Below are 27,397 nucleotides of genomic sequence, written 5' to 3' on the forward strand. Positions count from 1 at the left end.
GGATCATGGAGAAAGCAAGGGAATTCCAGAAAAACATCTACTTCTGCTTCATTGACTTCATGAAATGTTGACTGTGTGGATCACAACAAACTGCAGAAAATTCTTAAAGAGATGGGAGTACCGGACAGTTTACCTGTCTCCTGAGAAATCTGTATCTGGGTGAAGAAGCAACAGTTAGAAGTAGACATGGAACAATGCATTAGTTCAAAATTGGGGAAGGAGTAACACAAGGCTGTATACTGTCACTCTGCTAATTTAACTAACATGCAGAGTACATTATGCAAAGTGCCAAGCTGGACAAATCACAAGCTGGAATCAAGACTGTCAGGAAAAACATCAACAACCTCATATATGCAGATGATATCACTATAATGGCAGAAAGTGAAGAGGAACTAAAGAGCCTCTTGATAAGGGTGACAGAGAAGAGTGAAAAAGCTGGCTTAAAATTAAAAATTAAAAAACTAAGATCATGGCATCCAGTCTCATCAGTAAGTCAATAAGTGTTAGTTATTCAGTCGTATCCAATCTAACCAGTCCATCCTAAAGGAGATCAGTCCTGGGTGTTCTCTGGAAGGATGGATGCTAAAGTTGAAACTCCAATACTTTGGCCACCTCATGTGAAGAGTTGATTCATTGGAAAAGACTCTGATGCTGGGAGGGATTGGGGGCAGGAGGAGAAGGGGACGATGGAGGATGAGATGGCTGGATGGCATCACCGACTCGATGGACATGAGTTTGAGTGAACTCCGGGAGTTGGTGATGGACAGGGAGGCCTGGCGTGCTGCGATTCATGGGGTCGCAAAGAGTTGGACACGACTGAGCGACTGAACTGAACTGATACCAAGGTTGTAAGAGACAAGGTTCATAAATGTAAGTCAACTGTTTTCATATATACCAACAATGAACAAGGGGAATTTGAATTTGATAACAAAATACCATTTACATTACTCCCCGTTCCAAATGAAATACCTAGGTATAAATAGGGCTTCCCTGATAGCTCAGATGGTAAAGCGTCTGCCTACAATGCAGGAGACCTGGGTTGGATCCCTGGGTCGGGAAGATCCCCTGGAGAAGGAAATGGCAACCCACTTCAGTATTCTTGCCTGGAGAATTCCATGGACTGAGGAGCCTGGTAGGCTACAGTCCATGGGGTCACAGAGTTGGACACGACTGAGCAACTTCACTCAGGTATAAATAAACCGAACAAAATATGGACAAAAACTATATGAGGAAAACTAGAGAACTCTGACGATAAAAACCAAAGAGGAAATAAATATATACAGAGATATTCCATATTCATAGACAGAAGAAACAATATTGTGAAGATGTCAGTCCTTTCCAGTCGGATCTATAGATTTAATGCAGTCAAAATCTGAATTTTAGAAAAAAATTTTTCTTCTATCAACAAACTGATTCTAAAGTTTATATAGAGAGGAAAGAAATCAGAACAGCTAACACAATATTGAAGAAAAAGAACAAAGTTGGAAGACTGACTAGCCAACTTCAAGACATTATATAAAGCTTTAGTAATCAACACAATGAGGTAGTATTGGCAAAAGAAGAGACAAATAGATCAAAGGAACAGAATAGTGAGTTCACAAATATACCCACATAAATACAGTCAAATGCCCTTTTACAAAGAAGCAAAGGTAATAAATTTGGCAAAGGCAGAATCTCCAACAAATGATGTTGGAATAACTGGGTAACCTCAAGCAAAAAAATGAATCTAGACACAGACTAGACACAAACTAAGATCATGGCATCCAGTCCTATCACTATGGCAAATAGATTTCATTTTCTTGGGCTCCAAAATCAATGCAAACAGTGACTGCAGTCATGAAATTAAAAGATATTTGATCCTTTGCAAGAAAAGCTATGATAAAACTAGACAGCATATTAAAAAGCACTTTGCTGACAAAGGTTCATATAGTCAAAGCTATGGTTTTTCTAGTAGTTATGTATGGATGTGAGAGCTGGACCATAAAGAAGGCTGAGTGCCGAACACTTGATGCTTTCAATTGTAGTGCTGGAGAAGACTCTTGAGAGTCCCTTGGACAGCAAAGAGATCCCACCAGTCAATCCTAAAGGAAATCAATCCTGAATATTCATTGGAAGGACTGATGCTGAAGCTGAAACTCCAATACTTTGGCCACCTGATATAAAGAGCTGACTTGTTGGAAAAGATCCTGATGCTGGGAAAGACTGAGGGCAAGAGGAAAAGAGGGCAACAGAGGATGAGATGGTTGGATGGCATCACTGACTCAATGGACATGAGTTTCAGCAAACTCAGGGAGATAGTGAAGAACAGAAAACCCTGGCATGCTGCAGTTCATGACTCGGAAAAGGCTGGACATGACTTAGCGACTGAACAACAAGACGACACAGACCTCACATACTTCACCAAAATTAACTCAAAATGGATCACAGACCTAAAAGTAAAAATGTCAAACTATAACATGCCTAGGAGATAACATATGAGAAGACCCAGATGACCTTGGGTATGGCAATGACTTTCTAGATAGAATACCAAAGACATGATATGAAAGAAATAACTGATAAGGTGGACTTCATTAAAAACTTCTATTCTGGAAGAGACAAATAATCAAATCTGCAACTTGATTTTTCATATAAGGATGCTGAGAATTATCTATATTGATAAATTTATTACCATAAATATTATATAGTAGTCTAATTAATAAATAAGCCGGCTTATTCATTTTCCAATGAAGGAGAGACTGTTTTCATTGTTTAACTATTATGAATAATAGTAAAATAAAAATTCTTATACAGATGTGACAGAGTTTCTTTAGGGTATACTCTTACAAAGGCAATTATAAGATCATAAGAAATACCCATTTTTAACCTTATTGATCAGTACGACAAAACTGAATAAAGTGGTTGAAACCTTTTCTTCTCCTACAATCAGAGTATAAGAGTTTCTGCTCTCATTGGATATTTAGTTCTGGTCTTACATTTTGCCAATCTCACAGAGAAATAGAAATCTTGAATCATTTGTATTTCTCTAATAATTAGTTCACATCCTCTAAAAAGAGGCTAAACATCTTTTCATGTTTATTGGATCTGTTCTTCTGTGATTTGCCTATTCATATTCATTGTCTATTTTTCAACTGAGTTATTTATCTTTTTATTAGTGGATTACAAACTTTCAGGTACATCTTGGGTAGTATATTTTCCCATGTAATTATGTTATTTTTTAAATTTTGAAACAATCTTAAACATACAGAAAATTTGAAATTACAGTAAAAAAATTTTTATTGAATCATTAGGGAATAAGTTACTGACATGATGCACTATCACCCCTGAAGGCTTTAATGTGTTATTTCCAACAAAAATGACATTGCTATACATAATCTCAATATAACCAACAAGATTAGGCAATTAACATTAACCCTGCCAATGTATTATCTTTAAAAATAAGTGATTATTCTTTTAAAAACAATAAAGAATAGGATTTCTACACTAAATCATGTATTCACTCCTCAATAGATGACAATAAGGCTTGAAAACACTTCATTCTTTCCAAAAAGAGGAGCATACATTAGGATAGACAGCAGGTAAATAATTGCTTTCAATTTTTTTTCCTCCATTCTTGACAACACAGTAGAGAATGAGATTAAACTCCTTCTGCAAATTTAAACATTAGATCAAACTTTCTGAAAATAATTGCTGGGGAAAGTTGAGAGGGAAATCTCCTCTGGCAATTTCTTTTCAAAGCTGTCCTCCTGGGATGGTCTTAAATACAGACTTATTCAGAGGCTGGGGCTAACCTTTAAAAATCCCTTTAAGATCAAAGATTCTTTTATCTCTTTTTATTTTGTACAAATTATTTATGAGGGACATACTCTTATTTAAAGTTATATTTATATAGCAAACATAAAAATAATAATCAATGGCTGAAAATGTTTTAGTATTAGCTCTGTATCAAGAACTGTTATTGAGTTTACATGGACAACTGTATGATATTAGAGTATCCTGTTCAATACAAAAATGGGAAGAGGAGAAAACTTTTTTAATAGGCATTAAAAAAACACTCTGGGGAATTTTTTCAATAGTCTGAATAAAATAAGGCAGTAAAACTGAAGAAAGAAATGGAATCAAGACAGATTTGTCTGTCTTTAAGTATAAGAAAATAAAGAGCATGATTGTATGTGATGGGAAAGAGATAGAATGAAAAACTGATGATGTGGTAGAGAGAATGGATCTATGAGAGCAATGCCTTTCTTTGAGTGATGGGATCTAAGGCAAAAGTAGAGTATTTGCCTCTGTTAGGAGCAAGTACAGTTCATCCATATTAACAGGAAAGATGAAAGATTTTAAGGAGAGAAATGCAAAGTTAGGGTTGCTTAGGAAAATGAGAGGCACCCAGAACATGCAGTCTCTCCTCTCTATGAAGTGTGTTATATACATGAATGTCACCATCAGGCATGGTTTTGCAGGAAAAGGGCTGGGGACAACTGCTGTCTTGAATCTACCTGCTTGGTTTTTCCTTAGATTTTGCTATACTTGTAATGTTCCCAAAGCTTTATCAGCGTCTATCAATCTCCACACTCAGCTGTTATTGCTCCTGAGTACCAGAATTATACATGCCCAGAAAGATAAAGTATGATAGAGATTGTATTTCCTTAAAAAATATTTTCTGCCTCAATAAGAAGTACATGTGAGGATAAGGATTTCAGAAAGAAAAATATGTTCCTTTTTTTCCCTTGCATCTGTTTCCTCTGAACTAAATAAAGCCACAGTTTATAGTTTTTATCTAGAAGTTCTGAATATACCAATTGGCCAGTTCAACTCACTGATTAGACAAAAGTTATAAATAAACTCTAAAACAAAATTTCTTCTCTCGTTTTCTGTCTACTAAAAAGTGAGTCATTAGATTACTTTGAAACTTGAATGCTTCACATACTATTCAAAGGACTTTTCAGTTATAAATAAATAAATGAAGCTAAATATAAACCACATCCATACCTCTCACAGCTGACTGGGAAGGCTGAGTCAAAACTTTGATATCTAATGCACTGTTGATATTTTCTTCTATTGCAGCACAATATCCATCCACAACATTGGTAATAGTGTCCTTCAAAGTTCCAAGATTATGGAAAACCTGAAGAGCAGTTCCGACCTGGGTTGGATTCTTTAAAAAGGTGGTGGTGGGGTAGGGTGAGAAAAGATATAAGTAGGAAAAGAAACAAAATAAATATAAATCTACAAATCTAAGTGGTACTTGAGCAGTTACTATAATATTTTTTAAATTATTATAAACAAGAACAAAAATAATGTATTTGGAACAAATATTATTTTTAGTCATTACTTATTTCATAAAAGACAAAGTTAAATACCATGTGTATGATTTCCTCCCTTTCCCTTTTCCTCCTCCTTTAAAGGATAATCACAAAATAAAGAATCTGTTATATTACTGGAGCTTACTTGAAATTTACCATTAATCTCTACGAAGAGAGCCATGTAAGAACTAACAACCCTATATTTGTTTAGAAAGAAATAAATTGTGCACAGTAAACTGCAGGCTGAGCCTTGTGAACTGATACTACTATTCATTGTATTATCTTCCTTCATCCATTCACTGAAACTACGAATATATATACATAGAGTGTCCACTATGGGGTCTATCTTGCTTCTATCTGCTAGAACTATAGTAGTAAACAAAACCAGTTGAGTTTCTGCCCTTATGGAACTTAATATTTACTGAGAAATATATAAACAATAAATATAAGAGAGTATCGGGTAGTGATGTATGCTATAAAAAAGAAAGCAGGGAATAAAAAGAGAGAATGATGTGTATTATTATAGAGGGAAGAGCCAGAGAATGCATCTCAAAGGTAATATTATAGAGGGAAGAGTCAGAGAATGCATTTCAAAGGCAGTATTTAAACAGAGATCAACATCTGGAAAATATGGGGAAATACAGATCTGAGCAGGGGTATCAACAAAAGAACCGAGGTGGAAATGTGCTTGGTAGCTAATGAAAGAGCAATCAGGCCATGGTGGTGGCTGGAGCAGACAGGGGTAAGCAACCAGGGGGAAGTGGAAACACTACCAGTGAGTAGATTCAGTCCACAGTGATATAAATAAGCTGCTGGATTTGTCATTAAGTAAATGACTGAATTAACAAGGTATATCTACATTAACATAGTTATAGGTCCAAATAGCTGAAATTCCTCTTTCATTTATGATTCAGCATCTGTCATTAAAGGCACACAATTAAAAAGTGAGATTATTTCACTAACATTTTCTTGACTGTTGAGTATAAATAACACAAAATGTTATTTCTGAAGTCTACTGGAGATAGTAAGAGTACGTGGCACACACACACTCGGCAGCAGGGTAGGACCAGCTTAGAGACAAGATCAGGAAACAAGGTTGGTGAACACCCGTTTTAGACTGTTTTTTAATTAAACAAGAAAAAGTAGCAAATGGACATTGTTTCATATTAAAACATGCTTTTGCTTTTAGTAGATACCAAGAATGAAAATTAGGCAGCTATAAAGACATTTCCCTTATCACTATTCAAAGTTTATATAATCTAAGAAAGCATTACCTGACCAATTTCAAAGAATATCTTCACCTTAAAAACTAGAATATAGACACATATTATAACATTATATTTATTGCCTTTATTATCCTCAAAGGATCTGAAAATCACAGTTTCTCAACATACAGGTTTTCAGTAACTTACAATAATTATGTAACTTCAATAGCTTACAAAGAATGTACATTGAAAGTTATATGCATATGTTAACTGAAAACAGTTGGAATCTTATTTTACTTGAGAGATCTAGTCAAAATTGATCAGTCTTCTTAAGTTTCTACTCCAAAAATTAACTACCAAAAACTTTCAAAACAGTAACATGTACAGGGCAACATTAAAGAAGCATCCAGTATCAGAATGGTTATCAGCGAAAGACAACAAGTGTTGGCAAAGATGTGGAAAAAGGGGAACCTTTACGCACTGTTGTTGAGAATGTAAATTAGTGCAGCCACTATGAAAAATACTATGGGGGTTCCTCCAAAAATTATGTAAGTAACTCTGAGGAACTCAGCTCTCCCCTCTGTATCCTGAATTCATAATCTTAAAATGATGAGGACAGATAGATTTCCAAAGCTGGCTGAAGTTCCTTTTTTAAACAAAATAAAAATAAAAATGTAGCCAACAAGATCCCAGCTCTAAAATTCTGATTCAGCTGGATCAGACTGAGGCCTGGTTATTATATTTTAAAGCTCTTCAGATGCAGCCACCTGGGAACCAACATTTGGAAACCACTTGACTAGATGACTCTGCCAGACTTTGAAAAATGAGAATCATTTGTTCATGTGAAAGACAGGATTTTCTGGTAAAAAGAACCAAATACAGAGAGAAATGACAGAGGAAAATTACAGAGTATGCTTAAGGAGTGGTACACAGATTTTACTGCCAGAAGTTTTGCATATGTGGGGGGAAAAAAAGATAACCCTGAACAAGCAAATGAGGGTCTGGTCACTGACAACCTTGGACTGCATTCTGTGAAATTTCTATTTAATATTACTGGTAACAGAAAAATGATTCATGTAATAAAATTATCATAATCTAAGATGTTTGAGAAAATAAAAATAATTACATCAGCTCTGGCAATAATTTTAAAAAGAAAAGAAGGAAAAATAGCTTGGACTAGGGAGTTGTAACTAAAAACAAAGAACAGGACAGATAGGAAAGATTCTGAAACACTGAAAAGAAACTGTCTACTGACTATGATGGACAAGAGGGAAGGAAGAGTCTACCATATATGGAAGTTTCTTCAAGTGTGGGGGCCTGAAAGGAGAGAAAAAGAAAAAAGAAAATCAAAACAAGGAGATCATTTGGGCAAGTGGGTGGAGGAGTGGTGGGATGAGAGGGTGAACGGCTGTTGTTAATGAAGTGCTCACTGTGAGACATGTGGGAGTCTCAGGTGCCAACGGGGCATTCTCAGTTGGAGAGGAGAACACTTTTGAACTGGATTATCATAGGAACCTAGACTGAGTAGCAAGCTAAACTGATGTAATAAATAATAAAATACAGAATGTTGGAAACTTTTAATCACAAAGGGAATAAAGAACAGAATTGGTGAGAGTGAGAGAACAGAAATGGGGTGATAGAATACTCTAATCAGAGTAACAACTGGAACATTAGAAAAACTGGGAATGAAATCACTTTGTCTAGCTATGATTCCAGCAAAGAATATCTCCTAAATATAATAAACATTAGTGTTCTTTTCCCATCATCCTTTCTCATCGCAGACAAATACCACATATTTTGACCAGCAGATTTTTCTGGGTCCTTATTAGTAATAAACATTAGGCTTTCAGCTCCTTCATCTGTAAAATGAGGGGACTGGACTAGATGAATTCTAGTACCCTTGCCAATACTAACATATGATTACACATCATTTACTCGTGCTAGCACTGTGCAAAGTACTGGGGATTTAAAAAAACTGAAGCAAATACTGTACTGTCTGACCTTTCAATATCTATGGTCTGAGGGGCGATAAAGACAATTAAAGCAGCAATTAGAATGCACTATGATAAATTAGAGGAGAAATGGATAGTTTAATAGGAGAGGTGATTAACTCAGAATTGGGGAGGGATAGAGGAGTCAGGCGGAGAAGGCAATGGCACCCCACTCCAGTACTCTTGCCTGGAAAATCCCATGGACAGAGGAGCCTGGTGGGCTGCAGTCCATGGGGTCGCTAAGAGTCGGACACGACTGAGCGACTTCACTTTCAACTTTTCACTTTCATGCATTAGAGAAGGAAATGGCAACCCACTCCAGTGTTCTTGCCTGGAGAATCCTAGGGACGGGGGAGCCTGGTGGGCTGCTGTCTATGGGGTCACACAGAGTCGGACACAACTGAAGCGACTTAGCAGCAGCAGCAATAGAGGAGTCAGGAAATTCTCCTTAAAGGAAGAAAGCCCAGCCAAGACCCCAAAGTGAAGTTGTCATGGGAAGGTGTTGGGAGCTGGAGACAAGGAGGGGTCAAAGATTTACAGGAGTCAGGAAAACAAAAGGAAAACCACTCCAAGCAGAGGAATAGCACATACAAAAGCCTGTGAATGAGCACACTGTGGAAATTAAATCGACTAATATAATATCTGATAGGTAAGAGAACTACACAAATACCTAAACCAATGCAGGTGTCCATATCAATCAATCTCAAACTTTTGATAAATATAAAAGAACTACCTGAGGGAGGTTGTTAACTAAAAACGGACACATAAGGAAGACCGGGGATTGCTGGTAAGTTTTTAATTTTTTAATCTGAATGCTGGTTATGTATGTTTGTTCGCTTTGTGAAAAATTCATTGAGTTGTACTCTTATGAGGTATGTACTTTTCTGTTGATTACATTTTCACCATACAATCTAAAATAAGAGGGTTAAGAGCATCAGGAAAAAAATGCACATGTTTGCAACCCAAGTGTCCACTGAATGGATGAAGAAAATGTGTTATTCAGATAATGAAATATTATTCAGTCTTAAAAGAAATCCTGTCACAAGCTATAACATGGGTGAACATATCATGCTATGCAAAATAAACCAGTCACAAAAAAATACTGTGTGGCTGCATATTATAAAGATAATATTATTTACATATTATTTATATGAAGACTGTAAATACACAGACAAATTCATAGAGACAACAGAACAGTGGTTGCCAGGGACTCAGGGATAGAGAGGGATAAAAACTGTTCAATAGACACAGTTTCAGTCCAGTGAGACTTCTGGAGACTGGATGTGTGATGTGAACTAATATGAACATACTTAATGCTACTGAACGTTAATGGTGACTGATTTCATATTAGGTGTATTTCATCAGAATTTAAAAACGCATAGGCTTGGATCTCAACTTCAAATACACTAATTTGACAGGTTTAGGAATGAGGTCAAGGAATCGGGATAATTATGATAAACCTAATTTTTCTACTGCAGTCATCCAGTAAGGCCTTATTATGAACCAAGCATTATTTTAGGGGCTTTTACACATGTGAGGTCTAATCCTCCCCAACAAAACATTCAAAGTAGCTGTACTGTTCCCTACTGAAAGAGAGGGAAACTGAGGAATAGAGAAGTCAGCAGAAGCTCCAAGACAACAAAGAATAAATGGAAGAGCAGGGATTCAAACATTAAAACGTCTGGATTTTAAAGTTCATGCTTTTTCCAAATAACAACAGTTATTTGCAAATAACCATTAGTACCAATTAAAGTCTGACTTTCTTTAAGCAGTAAAATAAACTTTGAAAATAACTAAGGAAAATGGCCAATAAATGCTGTTACTTTACTAAGTAAGTAAAAGTCGCTTAGTTGTGTCCAAGACTTTTTGCAATCCCATGTACTGTAGCCTGCCAGGCTCCTCTGTCCATGGGATTCTCCAAGCCAGAAAACTGCAGTGGGTTGCCATGCCCTCTTCCAGGAGATCTTCCCAACCCAGCGATCGAACCCAGGTCTCCAGGATTGCACGCTGAACCACCAGGGAAGCCCAAGAATATTGGAGTGGATAGTTTATCCCTTCTCCAGGGAATCTTCCCAATCCAGGAATCAAACTGGGGTCTTCTGCATTGCTTGCTAAGTACGGACATTTTTAAAAACTTCACTATCTACTATGATCACTTCATAAAAGAAAGGTAGTTCAAGTAACAAGGAAAATAGAGGGAAATTCTCAGAGTAAGTAGTTGCCTTGTTTTCATTTTGAATTTTAATGGGAACCGATAAAACCTCAGCATGACTGCTACCAAGCTACAGTGTTTGGAAACCAGTACTTTTGTTATCTTTCTCTACAAATAAGCAGGTTAGCCAATCTTGCTTGCATACAATATCCTCAAGATTCAAGTTTCCCTGAAAATTGCCCATAAAAAAATTCCTTCTTTCCTGGTACCCAGGGCCACTGTGTTCTCTGTAAAGTTTGATGGTTTAAATTCAGTGGCAAACAGTTAACTCTTTGCCACACTCACCTGGCTCCCCATGCTTGGCTGCAAATCCCAACTTCAACAAAGCTGAAATCGGTAAAATCATAAACTGTCCTTAATAGAACACTTTCTCATCTCATAGGCAAACTGTGCAAACACAACGTGAACAATTCACTGCTCATCTTGGAGCTGCCTATTCTTTGGGCCTATTTTCCCAATGTTCCAAGATTAGCTCTAGGACTTCTCTGTTTCTTTACACGACCTACCCAAAGCCCTCTTTACAAAATCACACCCATTCCTGGCACTTCTTAGGTCTACATTAATTGCCAGGTTCCACCCTGATCTGTGGAAACAGTATACTACATGAAGATGCCTTCTCCCCTAGGTGGTAATGTTTAAAATGACCTCCATATCCACCTATTTTCTTTTGTCAACACAACATAAGTAGAATAAATATTACAAAGTTCATTTTACAGTTAGGTAACTAAGGTACTAAGAAGATAGGTCCAAAGTGGGCCTAGCAGGCCAGTTTCAGGCCTCAGTCCCTTCACTCCCTATTCTATACTCTTCCACAGCTCACCCTGTCACCACCTGACTCTAGATATCCAGATATACCAGTTTTTCAGGCATTTGTAAGAGATCTCAAAACAAAATGAACACATTTGAAAAATACCATTCTTTCTAGAAAGAAATAAACTACTGACAAGGAGCAATGTCTTCTATTAGGTACAAAAGTAATTGCAATTTTGGACCGTGAGTTTTAAATCATTAAAACTAGGCTCAAACATATCTTTATTAATCAATACATTTTAGCCAATGAGAAATAAGTTGGTTTATTCCTGTAGTATAAAAATCCATGCTTCCGGACTCAATGAACTCTTAGAAAGTATTTTCTGTCTCCTGCTGGTTGTGGAAGTGTTTTCCCTGTAAAAAGTTGTCAAGGTGCTTGAAGAAGTGATCAGGTGAATATGGCAAATGAGTCAAAACTTCATTGCCCAATTCATTCAATGTTTGAAATGTCATGTGACGTGTGGCCAGGCATTGTCGTGCAGAAGAATCAGGCCCTTTCTGCTGACCAATCCATCTGCAGGTGTTGCTGCTTTCAGTGCATCTCATCCGTTTGCAGAGCATATTTCTCAGATGTAATGGTTTCTCCAGGATTCAGAAAGCTACAGTGGATCAGACGGGCAGCAAACCACCAAATAGCAACCATGACCTTTTTTTGGTGCAAGTTTGGCTTTGGAAAGTGCTTTGGAGCTTCTTCTCTGTCCAACCACTAAGCTGGCCATTGATGACTGTTATATAAAATTCACTTTTTGTTGGACTTCACAACCTGATCAAGAAATGGTTTGCTGTTGTTGAGCACAATAAGAGAAGATGACACCTTTAAATAATGATTTTTTTGATTTCTGGTCAGCTCAAGAGGCACCCACTTACCAAGGTTTTTTCACCTTTCCAATTTGCTTCAAATGCCAAATAACCATAGAATTATGGACATTGAGTTCTCAGGCAATTTCTCATGTAGTGGTAAAGGATCAGCTTTAAAGATGGCTCTCAGTTGGCTGTTGTCAACTTCTGATGGCGAGCCACTACTCTCTTCATCATCAAGGCTTTCCTCTTCTTTGCAAAAGTTCTTGAACAACCACTGCGCTGTACATTTGTTAGCAATTCCTGGGCCAAATGCATTGCTGATGTTACAAGTTGTTTCTGATTCTTTACGATCCATTTTGAAGTCAAATAAAAAAAAATGCTTGAATTTGCTTTTTGTCTAACCTCATTTCTAATAGTCTAAAATAAATATAAAATAAATAGCAAATAATAAGTTATGGGCAAAAAACAAAGTGAGAAATGCACATTAAAATGATAAATAGCATAACCATATTTATCTAAGAATATACTCCAATATCAAGTGGCCAAGTTCAACAACACAAAATTGCAATTATTTTACAGCAACCTAATAGACAATGTCTCCTCTTTAAATGAGAGTCAATATTCTAAGAGTGACTTCCCTGGTGGCTCAGACAGTAAAGCGTCTGCCTACAGTGCGGGGGACCTGGGTTCGATCCCTGGGTCAGGAAGATCCTCTGGAGAAGGAAATGGCAACCCACTCCAGTACTCTTGCCTGGAAAATCCCATGGAAGAAGGAGTGTAGTAGGCTATAGTCCATGGGGTCGCAAAGAGTCAGACACAACTGAGCGACTTCACTTCACTTCTTCATTCTAAGAGTAATTTTCTACAAGCTGTCAATGTGACCTTCAATAAATCACTTAACCATGTATGAAATTTTCCAACTTCATAAACTGTAATATAAAATGAGATGAAAGACAATATAATAAATTAGATCTATTTCAGAAGTAGATCAAAACAGATTTCTACCTTTTCAAAAACATTTCAGAAGATGGCATTTTCTTATTAAACTAAAATTATTTCTTCTGCTTTGGAGACGAATACATATGATGTAAGTTTTTTTCTTTCTTTTTCAACATCTCTGTAGCATTACATGGGAGGAAAAAAAAAATACCCACAAGAATACAATCAGAAAAGAAGCATAGTTGTTTAGGATCCCTAAAAAGCTTGCCAAAACAGGAACACTTTAACCAAAGTGACAGCTGGTGCTGAGCTAATGGAATGGAAAGATAGCAAGACTGCTGCAAAGATTGTGCCATAAAATAGCAAGCAACGTTCTCATGTTAACTAAACTATAGATAATACGAGGTGACCTCTGTGAGCATAAACACAGTATTAAATCAAAAGTATGACAGGATTTTAAAAGCTTCATACAACTGAAATTAGAAATGAAAAAGGTAACAGAGTTTGATTTAACTAAAAACAAAATGCAAAAATCATATATATGTTCAAGACCAGGATTCCTCTCTGCAAGGATCAAATAATCTTTGTGCCAAAAAGACTAACCATCACATTTTACTTTTTTCCCTAATGAACTAACTCTTTAGCAGGTAACTTCTCTTTCTTTAGGTTTCATATAATTAATAGATATGCTTAGTTACTTGGTAGTGTCCTACTCTTTGAGACTCCATGGACTATTGCCTGCCAGGCTCCTCTGCCCATGGGGATTCTCCAGGCAAGAATACTGGAGTGGGTTGCCATGCCCTCTTCCAGAGGATCTTCCCAGCCCAGAGATCAGATCAAATCCAGGTATCCCGCACTGCAGGCGGATTCTTTACTGTCTGAGCCACAGGTTTAACACATAAAAAAATACAATGAGCTGAGGGAAGGAAAAGGACAAATAGAGAATATAAAATTCCCTGCTGCTATTCTGTTTTGGTTATTAGTATGTTTTCAGGACTACAGTATTTCCTCAAAGTCTTATTAGTAAGCCATTTCATGCTCAACTAAAATAAGACAAAAATAAGAACCCTCAGAATCACATTTAAAAGGGGGAGTGATGGAGAAAGGTGGAGAGGGAGGAGGGGAGGGAAATCATCTACATGTCCCCAGTCTCTGAAAAACACAGAGGTTATAGTGAGAAAAATGCAAAGCCAGTTCAAGCAAAAATTTAAAGAACAAGTATCTTCCAATATATAGAGGGGAAAAAAAAGCTTATTATTTTATTTTTTATAGCATAGAAAGGATACAAATCTAAGAATTTTTATCACTAAGTAGATAATTTTTTAAACCACTCCCTCAGTAGAATACGTATTTAATAGAAGTAGGCTAGTTTTCAGGTAAATTTAATACAGTAAAAAGCACAGCAACTTAATCATGCACAATAACTGAGGAATTCTAAAATCCAAATATTTTATTTCTCAAGAGTAGTGTTAATAAATTCACAACACTTTATACATAACAAGTATATATAACAGGTCAAAATATTTATAGCAATTTATAATATCTCTGTACCCTAACATGATACATACATTGGATACTTTTTTGAAGCTATGTCTAAAACATTGAAGACTTAATGGAGCCCCAAGGGAGATTACAAGTATTGAAGGAAGAGAGAATCACATTAAATAATGCAATTTAAAGGCAAGAATTATATTAACTATCTCGGTTGTGATCCAGAGCTTACCAGAGGCTTTTCTGATTCAGTAGCATGCAGTCCACTAATGCTTGATATGTACTTCTCAGCTAACCTAATATAATTATTTCAGAACCTGTTAACAATCAGCAGTCAACAGTGCATAACCCAAATGAAATTAAGAAACTAAGAAGAACACTTAATAGTGCAGTATGATCTTATCAACCAAAAATCAACTTTATTCTAGCCTTTTTTGAGAAGCAGTAGGGAAAAAGGACTGGGGGAAATGAGTGTAAAAAGAAAAAGGAAAATAAAGAATGAAAGTGAACATGCATTGAAAGAGGAAAGTTCTGCAAAAAAGAATAACACAGAGAGAGTCTTAAAAAACAGAGAAGGTAAAAAAGATCAATATACAAAAAACGGTCCTTTTAACTTTCAAATTTTTTTTATCAAATGAATCTGGAGTGCACAGTCCACACAAATTATATTGGCATTAAGTAAAAGTTTTAAAGTGATGCCAGTACTCAGAATAATATTCTCATCACATTTAGATAATAGCAGATAATATTTCAAGGACACTAAAAATGTGTTCAATAATAAAATGAATTTTAGAGGAAAACAAAAGCAATCATGAGACATTAATATTGCAAGCACCCAAATCTTACTTAAACACAAATTTTTAACTTAAATGTGCATACGTGGCTTACTTTTAAATAAAGCAATACAATATAATAATTCTAGTCATTCCTTGTTTTACCAGATATATTTATGGCAGCCATTATTAGGTATTCCCTAACACGCTACTAAAGTAATGCTCAGAATTCTCCAAGCCAGGCTTCAGCAATATGTGAACCGTGAACTTCCTGATGTTCAAGCTAGTTTTAGAAAAGGCAGAGGAACCAGAGATCAAATTGCCAACATCCGCTGGATCATGGAAAAAGCAAGAGAGTTCCAGAAAAACATCTATTTCTGCTTTATTGACTATGCCAAAGCCTTTGACTGTGTGGATCACAATAAACTGTGGACAATTCTGAAAGAGATGGGAATACCAGACCACCTGATCTGCCTCTTGAGAAATTTGTATGCAGGTCAGGAAGCAACAGTTAGAACTGGACATGGAACAACAGACTGGTTCCAAACAGGAAAAGGAGTACGTCAAGGCTATATATTGTCACCCTGCTTATTTAACTTCTATGCAGAGTACATCATGAGAAACACTGGGCTGGAAGAAGCACAAGCTGGAATCAAGATTGCCGGGAGAAATATCAATAACCTCAGATATGCAGATGACACCACAAGTGAAAAGTTGGCTTAAAGCTAAACATTCAGAAAACGAAGATCATGGCATCTGGTCCCATCACTTCATGGGAAATAGATGGGGAAACAGTGGAAACAGTGTCAGACTTTATTTTTCTGGGCTCCAAAATCACTGCAGATGGTGACTGCAGCCATGAATAAGAAGACGCTTACTCCTTGGAAGGAAAGTTAGGACCAACCTAGATAGCATATTCAAAAGCAGAGACATTTCTTTGCCAACAAAGGTTCGTCTAGTCAAGACTATGGTTTTTCTTGTGTTCATGTATGGATGTGAGAGTTGGACTGTGAAGAAGGCTGAGAGCCAAAAAATTGATGCTTTTGAACTGTGGTGTTGGAGAAGACTCTTGGGAGTCCCTTGGACTGCAAGGAGATCCAACCAGTCCATTCTGAAGGAGATCAGCCCTGGGATTTCTTTGGAAGGAATGATGCTAAAGCTGAAACTCCAGTACTTCGGCCACCTCATGCGAAGAGTTGACTCATTGGAAAAGACCCTGATGCTGGGAGGGATTGGGGGCAAGAGGAGAAGGGGACGACAGAGGATGAGATGGCTGGATGGCATCATTGACTCAATGGACGTGAGTTTGAGTGAACTCCTAGAGTTGGTGATGGATAGGGAGGCCTGGCGTGCTGTGATTCATGGGGTCGCGAAGTCAGACATGACTGAGCGACTGAACTGAACTGAACTGAAAAATTCTTTCCCTCCTTTTTTCTTATTATTAAAACCTAACTTTCTTCATGGATGTCAATGTGCACACACTTCATGATCAGCTTAAGCCAATGTTGACAATTTTGTTCCTCTTTGTCAGGTTCTTGTCTTCATAGTCCCCTGGACACTTGGGGTGACTGCAAGACCTATCTGGTCAGTGAGATATAACAATACGTCTGCTGAGGCAATTTTCAAAAAGGATTCTGTAACATGTCTTTTGGCTGGCAGCTGACACTGCTCCATCTCCACCCTGTGAACATGGATTAATGCCTGCAGTGTGACAGCTATCTTGTGACCATGATATGACAAGCAAGGGGACACTAAGGAAGGCAGAATGGAAAGAGAGACCTGCATGCTTGTGAAGTAGCTGAAGCAATGTTAGCACCACCCACATCCAGACAAACCCCTGTTTAAAACACTGTTAGTCTAGCTTGTTGCTACAGTACTCTCAGTTTCGTCCAGCACCAAACTGATGAAAACACAATACATAAAAACATGTGAATCCATAACAATACTTTAAAAAAAAAGAGAAAACCAAATTATGCCCCATTTGCTACCAGGGAGGGGACTTAATATATAAACTCCTTACTGTGTAAGTTGGTAATAAAAGTGCAAAATCTAAATATTTATCCATCATTTTAAAAAAGAACTGCAGTTCAAGGTAACCAACTACCCTTTCAATTAGTGAGAAAAAATTCTTCTTTACAAAAGAATCACAGCTAACAAGTACAAACTAATAATAAAAACAGAAAATCACTCTTTCACAATCTCTATTGAAAAAAATTAAAAGATTTGTGCAAAAATCATCAATAGATATTAAGACCATTAGGAGAAAGACTGTGAATTAAATGTTCTCAAGGTGCCAAAATACATTCAAATTCACAATGAAATAATTCAATGGAAGAAAAAAATAATCTTTTTCAACAAAAGGTGCTCAAACAATTGTGTATGTCCATAAGAAAAAAATGAACTCTAAACATTGTACATAAAAATTAAACTTAAAACATAAAATTATAAACTTCTAAAAGAAAACACAGGAGGAAAGCTTTCCAACATTAAGGTAGGCAAAACTTTCTTATATAACATCCAAATGAAAGCATGGGTAAACTGGCCTTTATCAAAACTAAAAAAATTTGCTCTTCATAAAAGATTACATCTTTTGGAAAAAAAAATAAGTTAATAAAAGCCTGATCAAGTAGGCCTGATCAAAAAACAGGAAATAGCAACAAGGATATACTGTAGAGAAAAGGGGAAAATAGCCATTATATTACAATAAATTTAAATAGAGTATAATCTATAAAAATACTGAACCACTGTGTTGTATGCCTGAAACCAATATAATATTATAAATCAACTATACTTAACATTTTTAAAAAGAAACAAGAAACAGGGACTTCCCTGGTGGTCCAGTAGTTAAGAATCGGCCTTGCAATGCAGGGGACATGAGCTCACTCTGTGGGCTGGGAACTAAGCCTTTAGGGTCTGCATATCTCAACTACTGAGCCCAATGCAGCCAAAATAAATAAATATTAAAAAAAAAAAACAACAACAAGAAGAAACAAGACACAATCCAAACTAAAAAAAATTAAAAAATAAAAGATAATGTCAAGGGGAAAAACAAGGCGGCATTATTCAGTCAGCAGTAAAAAGAAGTACTTACAGCCATGAAATTCAAAGACGCTTATTCCTTGGAAGGAAGGTTATGACCAACCTAGATAGCATATTCAAAAGCAGAGACATTACTTTGCCAAAAAAGGTCCGTCTAGTCAAGGCTATGGTTTTTCCTGTGGTCATGTATGGATGTGAGAGTTGGACTGTGAAGAAGGCTGAGCACCGAAGAATTGATGCTTTTGAACTGTGGTGTTGGAGAAGACTCCTGAGAGTCCCTTGGACTGCAGGGAGATCCAACCAGTCCATTCTGAAGGAGATCAGCCCTGGGATTTCTTTGGAAGGAATGATGCTAAAGCTGAAATTCCAGTACTTTGGCCACCTCATGCGAAGAGTTGACTCATTGGAAAAGACTCTGATGCTGGGAGGGATTGGGGGCAGGAGAAGGGGACGACAGAGGATGAGATAGCTGGATGGCATCACTGACTCGATGGACATGAGTCTGAGTGAACTCCGGGAGTTGATGGACAGGGAGGCCTGGCGTGCTGCGATTCATGGGGTCGTGAAGAGTCGAACACGACTGAGCAACTGAACTGAACTGAACACATGCAACAGTGGGAAAGAACTGTGGCTCAGTTGGTTAAGAATTCACCTGCAATACAGAAGACCTGGGTTTGATCTCTGGGTTCAGAAGATCCCCCTTGAGAATGAAAGGGCAACCCACTCCAGTATTCCTGCCTGGGAAATCCCATGGACAGAGGAGTCTGGCAGGCTACAGTCCATGGGGTCACAAGAGGCAAACATGACTTAGCAACTAAACCACCACCACCATACATGCAACAACACAGATGAAGCTATATAAACATGCTAAGTGAAGCAAGCTACATACATAAGATGGCCTACTGTATGGTTCCATTTGTATGACACTTTTAGAAAATGGCAACTATGTAGAGAGATAGAAAGCATATCCGTGATTCCCTGGGTTTGGGGGCAGGAGGAAGAATTGACTACAAACAGTCATGAGGGAACTATTTGGTGGTGACAGTAGCTTAAGAAAAAAAAAATACCTGAACTGTGAAACAGTTGCACAAATGCAAAAATTTAGTAACTTATCAAACTATATGCTTAAGTGCACAAATGTTATGAAATATAAATTACACCTTAATAACAATGCTAAAAGAAAAAAAGACAAGCCATAGGATAGGACAAAATATTTACAGTTCACATGTATGACAAAAGACTGGTACCCAGAATACATTAAGAATTCTTACAAATCAGTAAGAAGACAATAAAGTCTGTTAGTCAAATATCTTTCACTGTTAGGCATTTGAAAAGTTGGTTACATCAGCAATTAAGAAAGGGCAAATTAAAACCACAGTGAGAATCTTATACCCCCATTAAGATAGCTAAAATTTAAAAGACTGCCAACATCAGATTTTGGTGACAATCTAGAGGAACAAAAATTCTAACCTACTTACGTGGGGCAGTAAAACAATGGAACTACTTTGGAAAACTAGCAGTCTCTATAGAAAGTAAACATATCATTCCTTGCAAAAACCCAACCATTTTTTGCCTTAGACATTTACTCAAGGAAAAGGAAACATGCTGACACAGAGACAGGCACCTGACTATACATGGCCACTTGTTTGCAATAGCCCTGAACTAGAAATAACCCAATGCCTGTTAGTAAGTGAATAGATAAATTCAGTTCAGTTCAGTTCACTTCAGTCGCTCAGTCGTGTCCAATTCTTCACGACCCCATGAATCGCAGCAAGCCAGGCCTCCCTGTCCATCACCAACTCCCGGAGTTCACCCAGATTCACGTCCATCGAGTCGGTGATGCCATCCAGCCATCTCATCCTCTGTCATCCCCTTCTCCTCCTGCCCCCAATCCCTCTCAGCATCAGGGTCTTTTCCAGTGAGTCAACTCTTCACATGAGGTGGCCAAAGTATTGGGAGTTTCAGCTTTAGCATCCATCCTTCCAAAGAACACCCAGGACTGATCTCCTTTAGAATGAACTGGCTGGATTTCCTTGCAGTCCAAGGGACTCTCAAGTCTTCTCCAACACCACAGTTCAAAAGCATCAATTCTTCGGTGCTCAGCCTTCTTCACAGTCCAACTCTCACATCCATACATGACCACTGGAAAAACCATAGCCTTGACTAGACAGACCTTTTTTGGCAAAGAAATGTCTCTGCTTTTGAATGTGCTATCTAGGTTGGTCCTAACTTTCCTTCCAAGGAGTAAGCGTCTTTTAATTTCATGGCTGCAATCACCATCTGCAGTGATTTTCGAGCCCCCAAAAATAAAGGCTTTCACTGTTTCCACTGTTTCCCCATCTATTTCCCATGAAGTGATGGTACCAGATGCCATGATCTTAAATACAATGCAATTTTAATTAGCAACAAAAATAATACAAAACTACCAATATACACAACAGGAATCAATGTCAAAATAATAATATTGAATGGATAGAACCGGACACAAGAAAGAACACACTGTATGCCTCCAATTGTATAAAACTATGGACAGTGCAAATTAATCCACAGTGATGCAAAATGGTTACCTGGTTCTGGTTCTTTGTAGTTTCCAAACTACAAAATAAAAACTTTAGTATTTACTACTCTAATAAAAAGTCAGCATAAGATTGTTTAAATTGAGTAAAATAAAACTTATCCAAATACAAAAATTCTGAATTTTTGAAGAATAGACAATTACACATAAAGAGTGATTACCAAATTTTAAGCAAAGAGTAGCGACAGAACTCTGTATGAAATACAATAAAAATTCACGCAGTTATTGAAAAAAATTATTCACAGTTCAGTGAACTGAAAAACTAAGACCTTAATTTAAGGCTGAAAGCAGTTAGTTAGATGTGAATCTACACTGCAAAATAGCAGTAAAATAACAAAGCAACCAACGTTACTGTGGGTTGTTCATGACAAGAGATTATATCAAAGAATAAGAAAAGATCATGACTGAAAAATACAAAAATAAGAAAAATACTACTACTTTACATTTAGCATAAAAAAAGAGGAACCAGAGCTGGAAGAAAGGATGTAAGGACAGAACATGATAAAGCACCCAGCATGAAGATAATACAATCATTTAAAGCAGGGATCAGCACATGCTTAGGGTCCTTAAAGGGCAAGACACCAAACAGTTCATGTTTTGGCAGCCACACAGGCCACATATGGTCGCTGCTGTATATTTTTCTTTCATTTTTTTCCCCCAACCATACAAAAATGTAAGAATTAGCACTTGACAATACAAAGATGGTAGTTTCACCAACCCTTGATTTAGAAAGTTAAGAGTTCAAGTTAGTGTCCGCTCAAATTTAAGGATAAAATAGCAAATATACACTAAACAAGATTTATTAAGTTTTAGGGAAAACATTTAGATGATCAGTTTAAAACTTAAGGAGAGCTTACAGTGATAGGAGCAAACATTTGAGAGTGGGTGGCAAATTATCCATTGTGGCTGGTAAAATAAAGAAAATAAATGAAATCTTTGGATCTGTGTAACTTGAGGAGCTCTTACTGTAATCATCTTTTATATATTTTTAAATTTGATATATAACTGACATACATTATATTAGTCTCATGTATATAACATAATTTGATACTTGTGTATATTGCAAAATGATTACCACAATAAGTCTAGTTAACATGTTACCATACATAGTTACAAAAATGCTTTTTCTTGTGGTGAGAAAGATCTCACCACAAGATCTCACCATTTAAGATCTTAGCAACTTCCAAATATTCAACACACTATTAACCATAGGACCATGCTGTACATTATATCCTCATGACTTGTTTATTTTATAACTAGAAGATTTTGGCCCCCTTCACCCATCTTGCCCGTTTCCTCAAATTGTTTATTGTGTGTCAAGAAAAATGCTTCATACATTTTTGAAAAATTACTGGAACTTTATATTTAGTAAACAGCAAAAACATTGGGACCAAAGATACAAAAGGAGTTCCTATAAATTCAAATAATGAGATCTGTTCTAGAATTCATGTGACCAGCCAGGAAACCAGCAACTAACAGTAGGAAAGCTAGCCCTCTTAAAGCAGGTATTCAACTTGACTCAACTGACACTGAGTCAACTATGGTGTTTATTGGGCACACAGAGAAGAAAAGAATTATAAAAAAAAAAAAAAAAAACCTGTTGCAAACTGAACTCCCATAACTAATTACGAAAGTAATCAATGAGTTCAACTTTGCCAAAAAGTTCCTTTTGTAGCTTAGAAAAATGCTTAACTTCCATAAACCTTCAACACAATACATCTGAAGTGGTACCCTCTCTGTGCTGGAAGGGGCTTCCCTGGTAACTCAGCTGGTAAAGAATCCACCTTCAATGCAGGAGACTCTGGTTCGATTCCTAAGTTGGGAAAATTCCCTGGAGAAGGGATAGGCTACCCACTCCAGCCTTCTTGGGATTCTCTGATGGCTCAGATGGTAAAGAATCCACCTGCAATGTGTGAGACGTGGGTTTGATCCCTGGGTTGGGAAGAGCCCCTGGAGAAGGGCATGACAGCCCACTTTAGTACTCTGCCTAGAGAATTCCATGGACAGAGGACCCCGGCAGGCTACAGTCCATGGGGTCGCACAGAGTTGGACACAACTGAAGCGACTAGGCAACAGCAACAGCTGTGCTGGAAACAATTCAGAATCTTTAACAATGTAAGTTAAAAGGGTTCATAACATCATTATCAGTTACTGTATGCTATGTAGACATTTATTTAGTGAACTTCAATTCCACATTGTCCTCTTAGAGAGATTTTGTCTGGATCATGCTGTCATGGTATTTTTAGCTGACAAATGATAAGCACCAGTACTCTGTGTGGACCTGACCAAGGAGACTTTCTGACTCAGGGAAAAGGCAGATTGTGGATGTTTACCACCTAGTACTGGCAACAATTACCACAGGGGAGATTCCAGCCTGGCATAGAGCTGAGAGACTTTCTTCCTGATAATCTTAAAGATAAGTAAGCACATGATCCCCTTCCACCCTAGAACCTCTAGAAAGCCCTGTACTTGTTTACCGTAAAAGCTTCTAATTCACAAGCTAAAGCCATCTTTCTAATTAAAATGTCATCATTTCAGTGTGGGGGCCTGGTATCTATGGTGATGTAGGAACTCATCCAGATCAAAATCTCTGTCACCTATTTTGAAAGCTAGTTACAGCTTGAGGTAATGGAGTCTGTTGCAATCCTGAAAATACCATAAGGTTCTCTTCTTCTTTGTCTGGCTTCTTTCAACGGAAGATTTTCAGGATCAGTGAAAAAGAGAAACAGGAGTCAAGGAGCAGCGGCAGATGGTCATTTACCTAGCTCCATATTTGGAACAAAAACTGCCTGTCAAACTGAAGAATGTTCTTTCTTATGTGGTGATAATGATATGCTTCACCAGAAGAAGTACTCTGGGTCATCAATCCTAAACACTGCAGAAAGAATGTGGCAGTGGTATCACTACGAATCTTTTCCTTATAGAAATAGCATGAGTTTGTGAGGTCACCAGTTTTCTTACAGTTTTGTACTATAAGAAGAAAACACAGTTCCTTAGTATCTAAATAATTATTTAGTTTATGTCTTCCAAGACAAACATTTTGTAATACTATAGTAGAGACTTTGTAACACTACAAAGCTATAAAAACCTACAAATGAATACAGAACAATTAAGCAATTAAATAGGGAAAAACAGTAATGATCAAAAAGAGGTTACCTGCATTTATTTTAAAAATTTTGGTTTCAGACAAAGAATGCTACAGAAATAAATTACCCTAATTTTCTTTTAGTAAATTTAAGTTTTACAGTTAATTGATATTAAAAATGATGGCCACCAACTATATACTCAATAAAAGAAGATAACTAACTTTTCTGAGGAATCAAATTAATGTCAGAAGTTGATTATTAAATGCAAGTAATGACACATGTTTATTGAATACCTTGATTCAGGTTATGAGCCCATAAACTAAGTTACAGTTCAGGAATGCAGTATTACATCAATATTAAAATGCTATAGTTATTTTAGTCTATGTTTGTAATAAATATTAACAATAAACTTAACTATTTCAATGATTTCTTATAAATGGGAAAATATATTTTGAGAACCCAATATATATAACCTGCAGCTTCTGTTTTAATGGGAAGTAGAAAGAGTGTTCCAGGCATAAAAAGAACTCGAAATCCCTAGAGGAGGAAGGAAAATGCACATGTGGAAAACTAAAGAAAGCTTGTGAGACTGAAAAACAGAGAATACAGAGAAGAGTGGAATAAAAGGAGTATAATTAAATGCTGATGAGAAGAAATAGAGTAAAAGAACAAAGACATGAGAGACAGAAATATGAAGGAGATAGGTTTCCCAAGAAAACGGGATCCAAAAAATGGGATATAGAGAGGCACCTCTGTGAAGTAGAAATTAAAAGCATCTGCCTTAGTTGGTGTGTGGGGTGAGAGGGGAAGGTTGACAGAAAGTGGAGAGTCTAAAATAGTCATTTCAGAAAATGGAAAAAAGAGAGTTGGCCAGAGAAAAACAAAAATTCTGAGGAGTTGGTTTAGATTAGTCATTCCATGGAGGCTTCCCAAAGAAACTTTAACACTATAAAAATTACTGTTTTTATATAAATTGCTTCACAAATTGTCAGATGATTTAAAATGCAATTATTTAACATAATTAGAATAAACTGCTTGGTCCTACTAAAGAAAGAGGAAAAGCAGCAACCCCAGACCATGACTCTACTACTTGATAGCTAACTCATCTGCAGTTAATTTCCTAACCTTTCCAGGCCTTTGTTTCCTTAACTTAAAAAGTGGATAATTATATCTTCCTCACATAATTGTTACTGTGGTTGAGATAACAAATGTAAAGTGACTAACACAAAGCCTGGCAGAGAAGGAGCATTCAATAAAGGTTAGTTTCACCCTGAATTCCTATACTGCCTGCTGGGACAGCTGCAGGACACCTCTGACGCGCTGCAGGAAAAGGAAAGAGGCTCCAAAACACAAGCACTTTCTGCTAAGACATCCTGGTTCCTGAGAACATTATCTCAGGGACACCGTTACTGATAAGGGTATAATCTCATCCTGCTAAGCCAGAAACCTGACTGTGTGAAAATAACCCAGAGGACCCAGGTCTGAGGGAGATAGACACACATGACTAAATTCAGACATAAATAATGCTATAAATACAAATATCAATTTACACATGAGGAATGTTGTAAAACGGAGAAGGCAATGGCACCCCACTCCAATACTCTTGCCTGGAAAATCCCATGGACGGAGGAGCCCGTAGGCTACAGTCCATGGGGTCGTTAAAGTTTCAGACATGACCGAGCGACTTCACTTTCACGCATTGGAGAAGGAAATGGCAACCCACTCCAGTGTTCTTGCCTGGAGAATCCCAGGGACGGGGGAGCCTGGTGGGCTGCCGTCTCTGGGGTCGCACAGAGTCGGACATGACTGAAGCGATTTAGCAGCAGCAATGTTGTAAAAATTGTGAAATGAACCAGAATGCTAATACTGGCAAGACAGTACATTTTCTCCCTTTAGGAAAATTATGGAGAAGGCCAAATTATACTCAGAAGGTTACTTTATATCTATGGAGTTTAACAAGAAAAATGAATTTAAAAATATCAATGGTTAATGTCAGCAATCTATAACATAACTGGTGGCTCAGATGGTAAAGAACCTGCTTGCTATGCAGGAGACCTGGGTTTGATCCCTAGGTTGGAAAGATCCCCTAGAAGAGGGCATGGCAACCCACTCCAGTATTCTTGCCTGGAGGATCCCCATGGACAGAGGAGCCTGGAGGGCTACAGTCCACGGAGTTGCAAAGAGTTGGACATGACTGAGAGACTAAGCACAGCATAGCCTTAACAAAGAGACAATATTCCCATCCACTAAGCAGAATCTATTTTCCTTCAAATCACACTGAAACATACAACAAAATTATCGTTCTTTAGTTCCATGCAGATCATTCCACATCTACCCATATAGATGCACAACATTTAAAAATTTTTTCTTCTTTATCCTCATAATTTCATTGATTAGACATAGGCAATTGGCTAAACAATACTTACCCACTTAAATAATCTTTTGGTTAACTTCATAAATCTGCATATATAACACTACCAATATTTAAGGAATATTAATTTCTTAAAAGTTGATTAGTTTAATTTCAATGTGATTTAAAAACTGAAGTAAAGTCATATTTGACAATTATTAAAATGGACATAAAGTAACAACATACATAAAATAGAGTTTGCTTAGGAACTACTATCCTAGAAAATATTTTCCCATTTTAAATATATGAGAATGTAATAAAACAAATTAGTCTTTAAATGATAATCATTTCCCCCATCTCTATTAAAAATAGTATTTGAGTTCTACAAACTGTGATACTATTTCCTTTCTACCATTTTGGTTTTCACTTCCATGACTCTAAAATACAGTAAAATATTAAGAATTGTATAAATCAAAGACATGCATACATATACATATATACATAGCAATAAAAACTTCACAGGTAAAAAATATTAAACAGTACATATAAATAAAGGTTTAATCTCTGATGTAGTGATATTACGAACATTAGAGGAATACAAAAATTCTTACTTCCTTTCTTGTAACTAAATGAGCTGGGCCAGCACCAATTTTCTATAGAAATATTCATGTTAATTCAAAACTAACTTGGAATTCCTTGAATATTTCTTTAAGAATGAGGTATCCTCTCTTATTTGATGTAGACAAGTATTTTTCAACAGTATGAGCATTTTGTCTTCATAATGAGACCAAGAGTTAACACATAATTGGTGGCAGATTAAACTAA

General features: G+C 36.9%; 1 protein-coding gene across 1 annotated transcript in view; it reads right to left on the minus strand.

Moving 5' to 3' along the window:
• Positions 1-27,397, minus strand: part of COG5 (component of oligomeric golgi complex 5) — a 275,549-nt gene that overhangs the window by 122,840 nt on the left and 125,312 nt on the right. Inside the window, exon 8 of the mRNA XM_003585967.6 lies at positions 4,987-5,152. Coding sequence (XP_003586015.5) covers positions 4,987-5,152 — 166 coding nt within the window. The remainder of the gene's footprint in view (positions 1-4,986; positions 5,153-27,397) is intronic.

The sequence above is a fragment of the Bos taurus genome, chromosome 4 (genome assembly GCF_002263795.3).
Source record: "Bos taurus isolate L1 Dominette 01449 registration number 42190680 breed Hereford chromosome 4, ARS-UCD2.0, whole genome shotgun sequence".
In the NCBI taxonomy this organism is placed as follows: Eukaryota; Metazoa; Chordata; class Mammalia; order Artiodactyla; family Bovidae; genus Bos; species Bos taurus.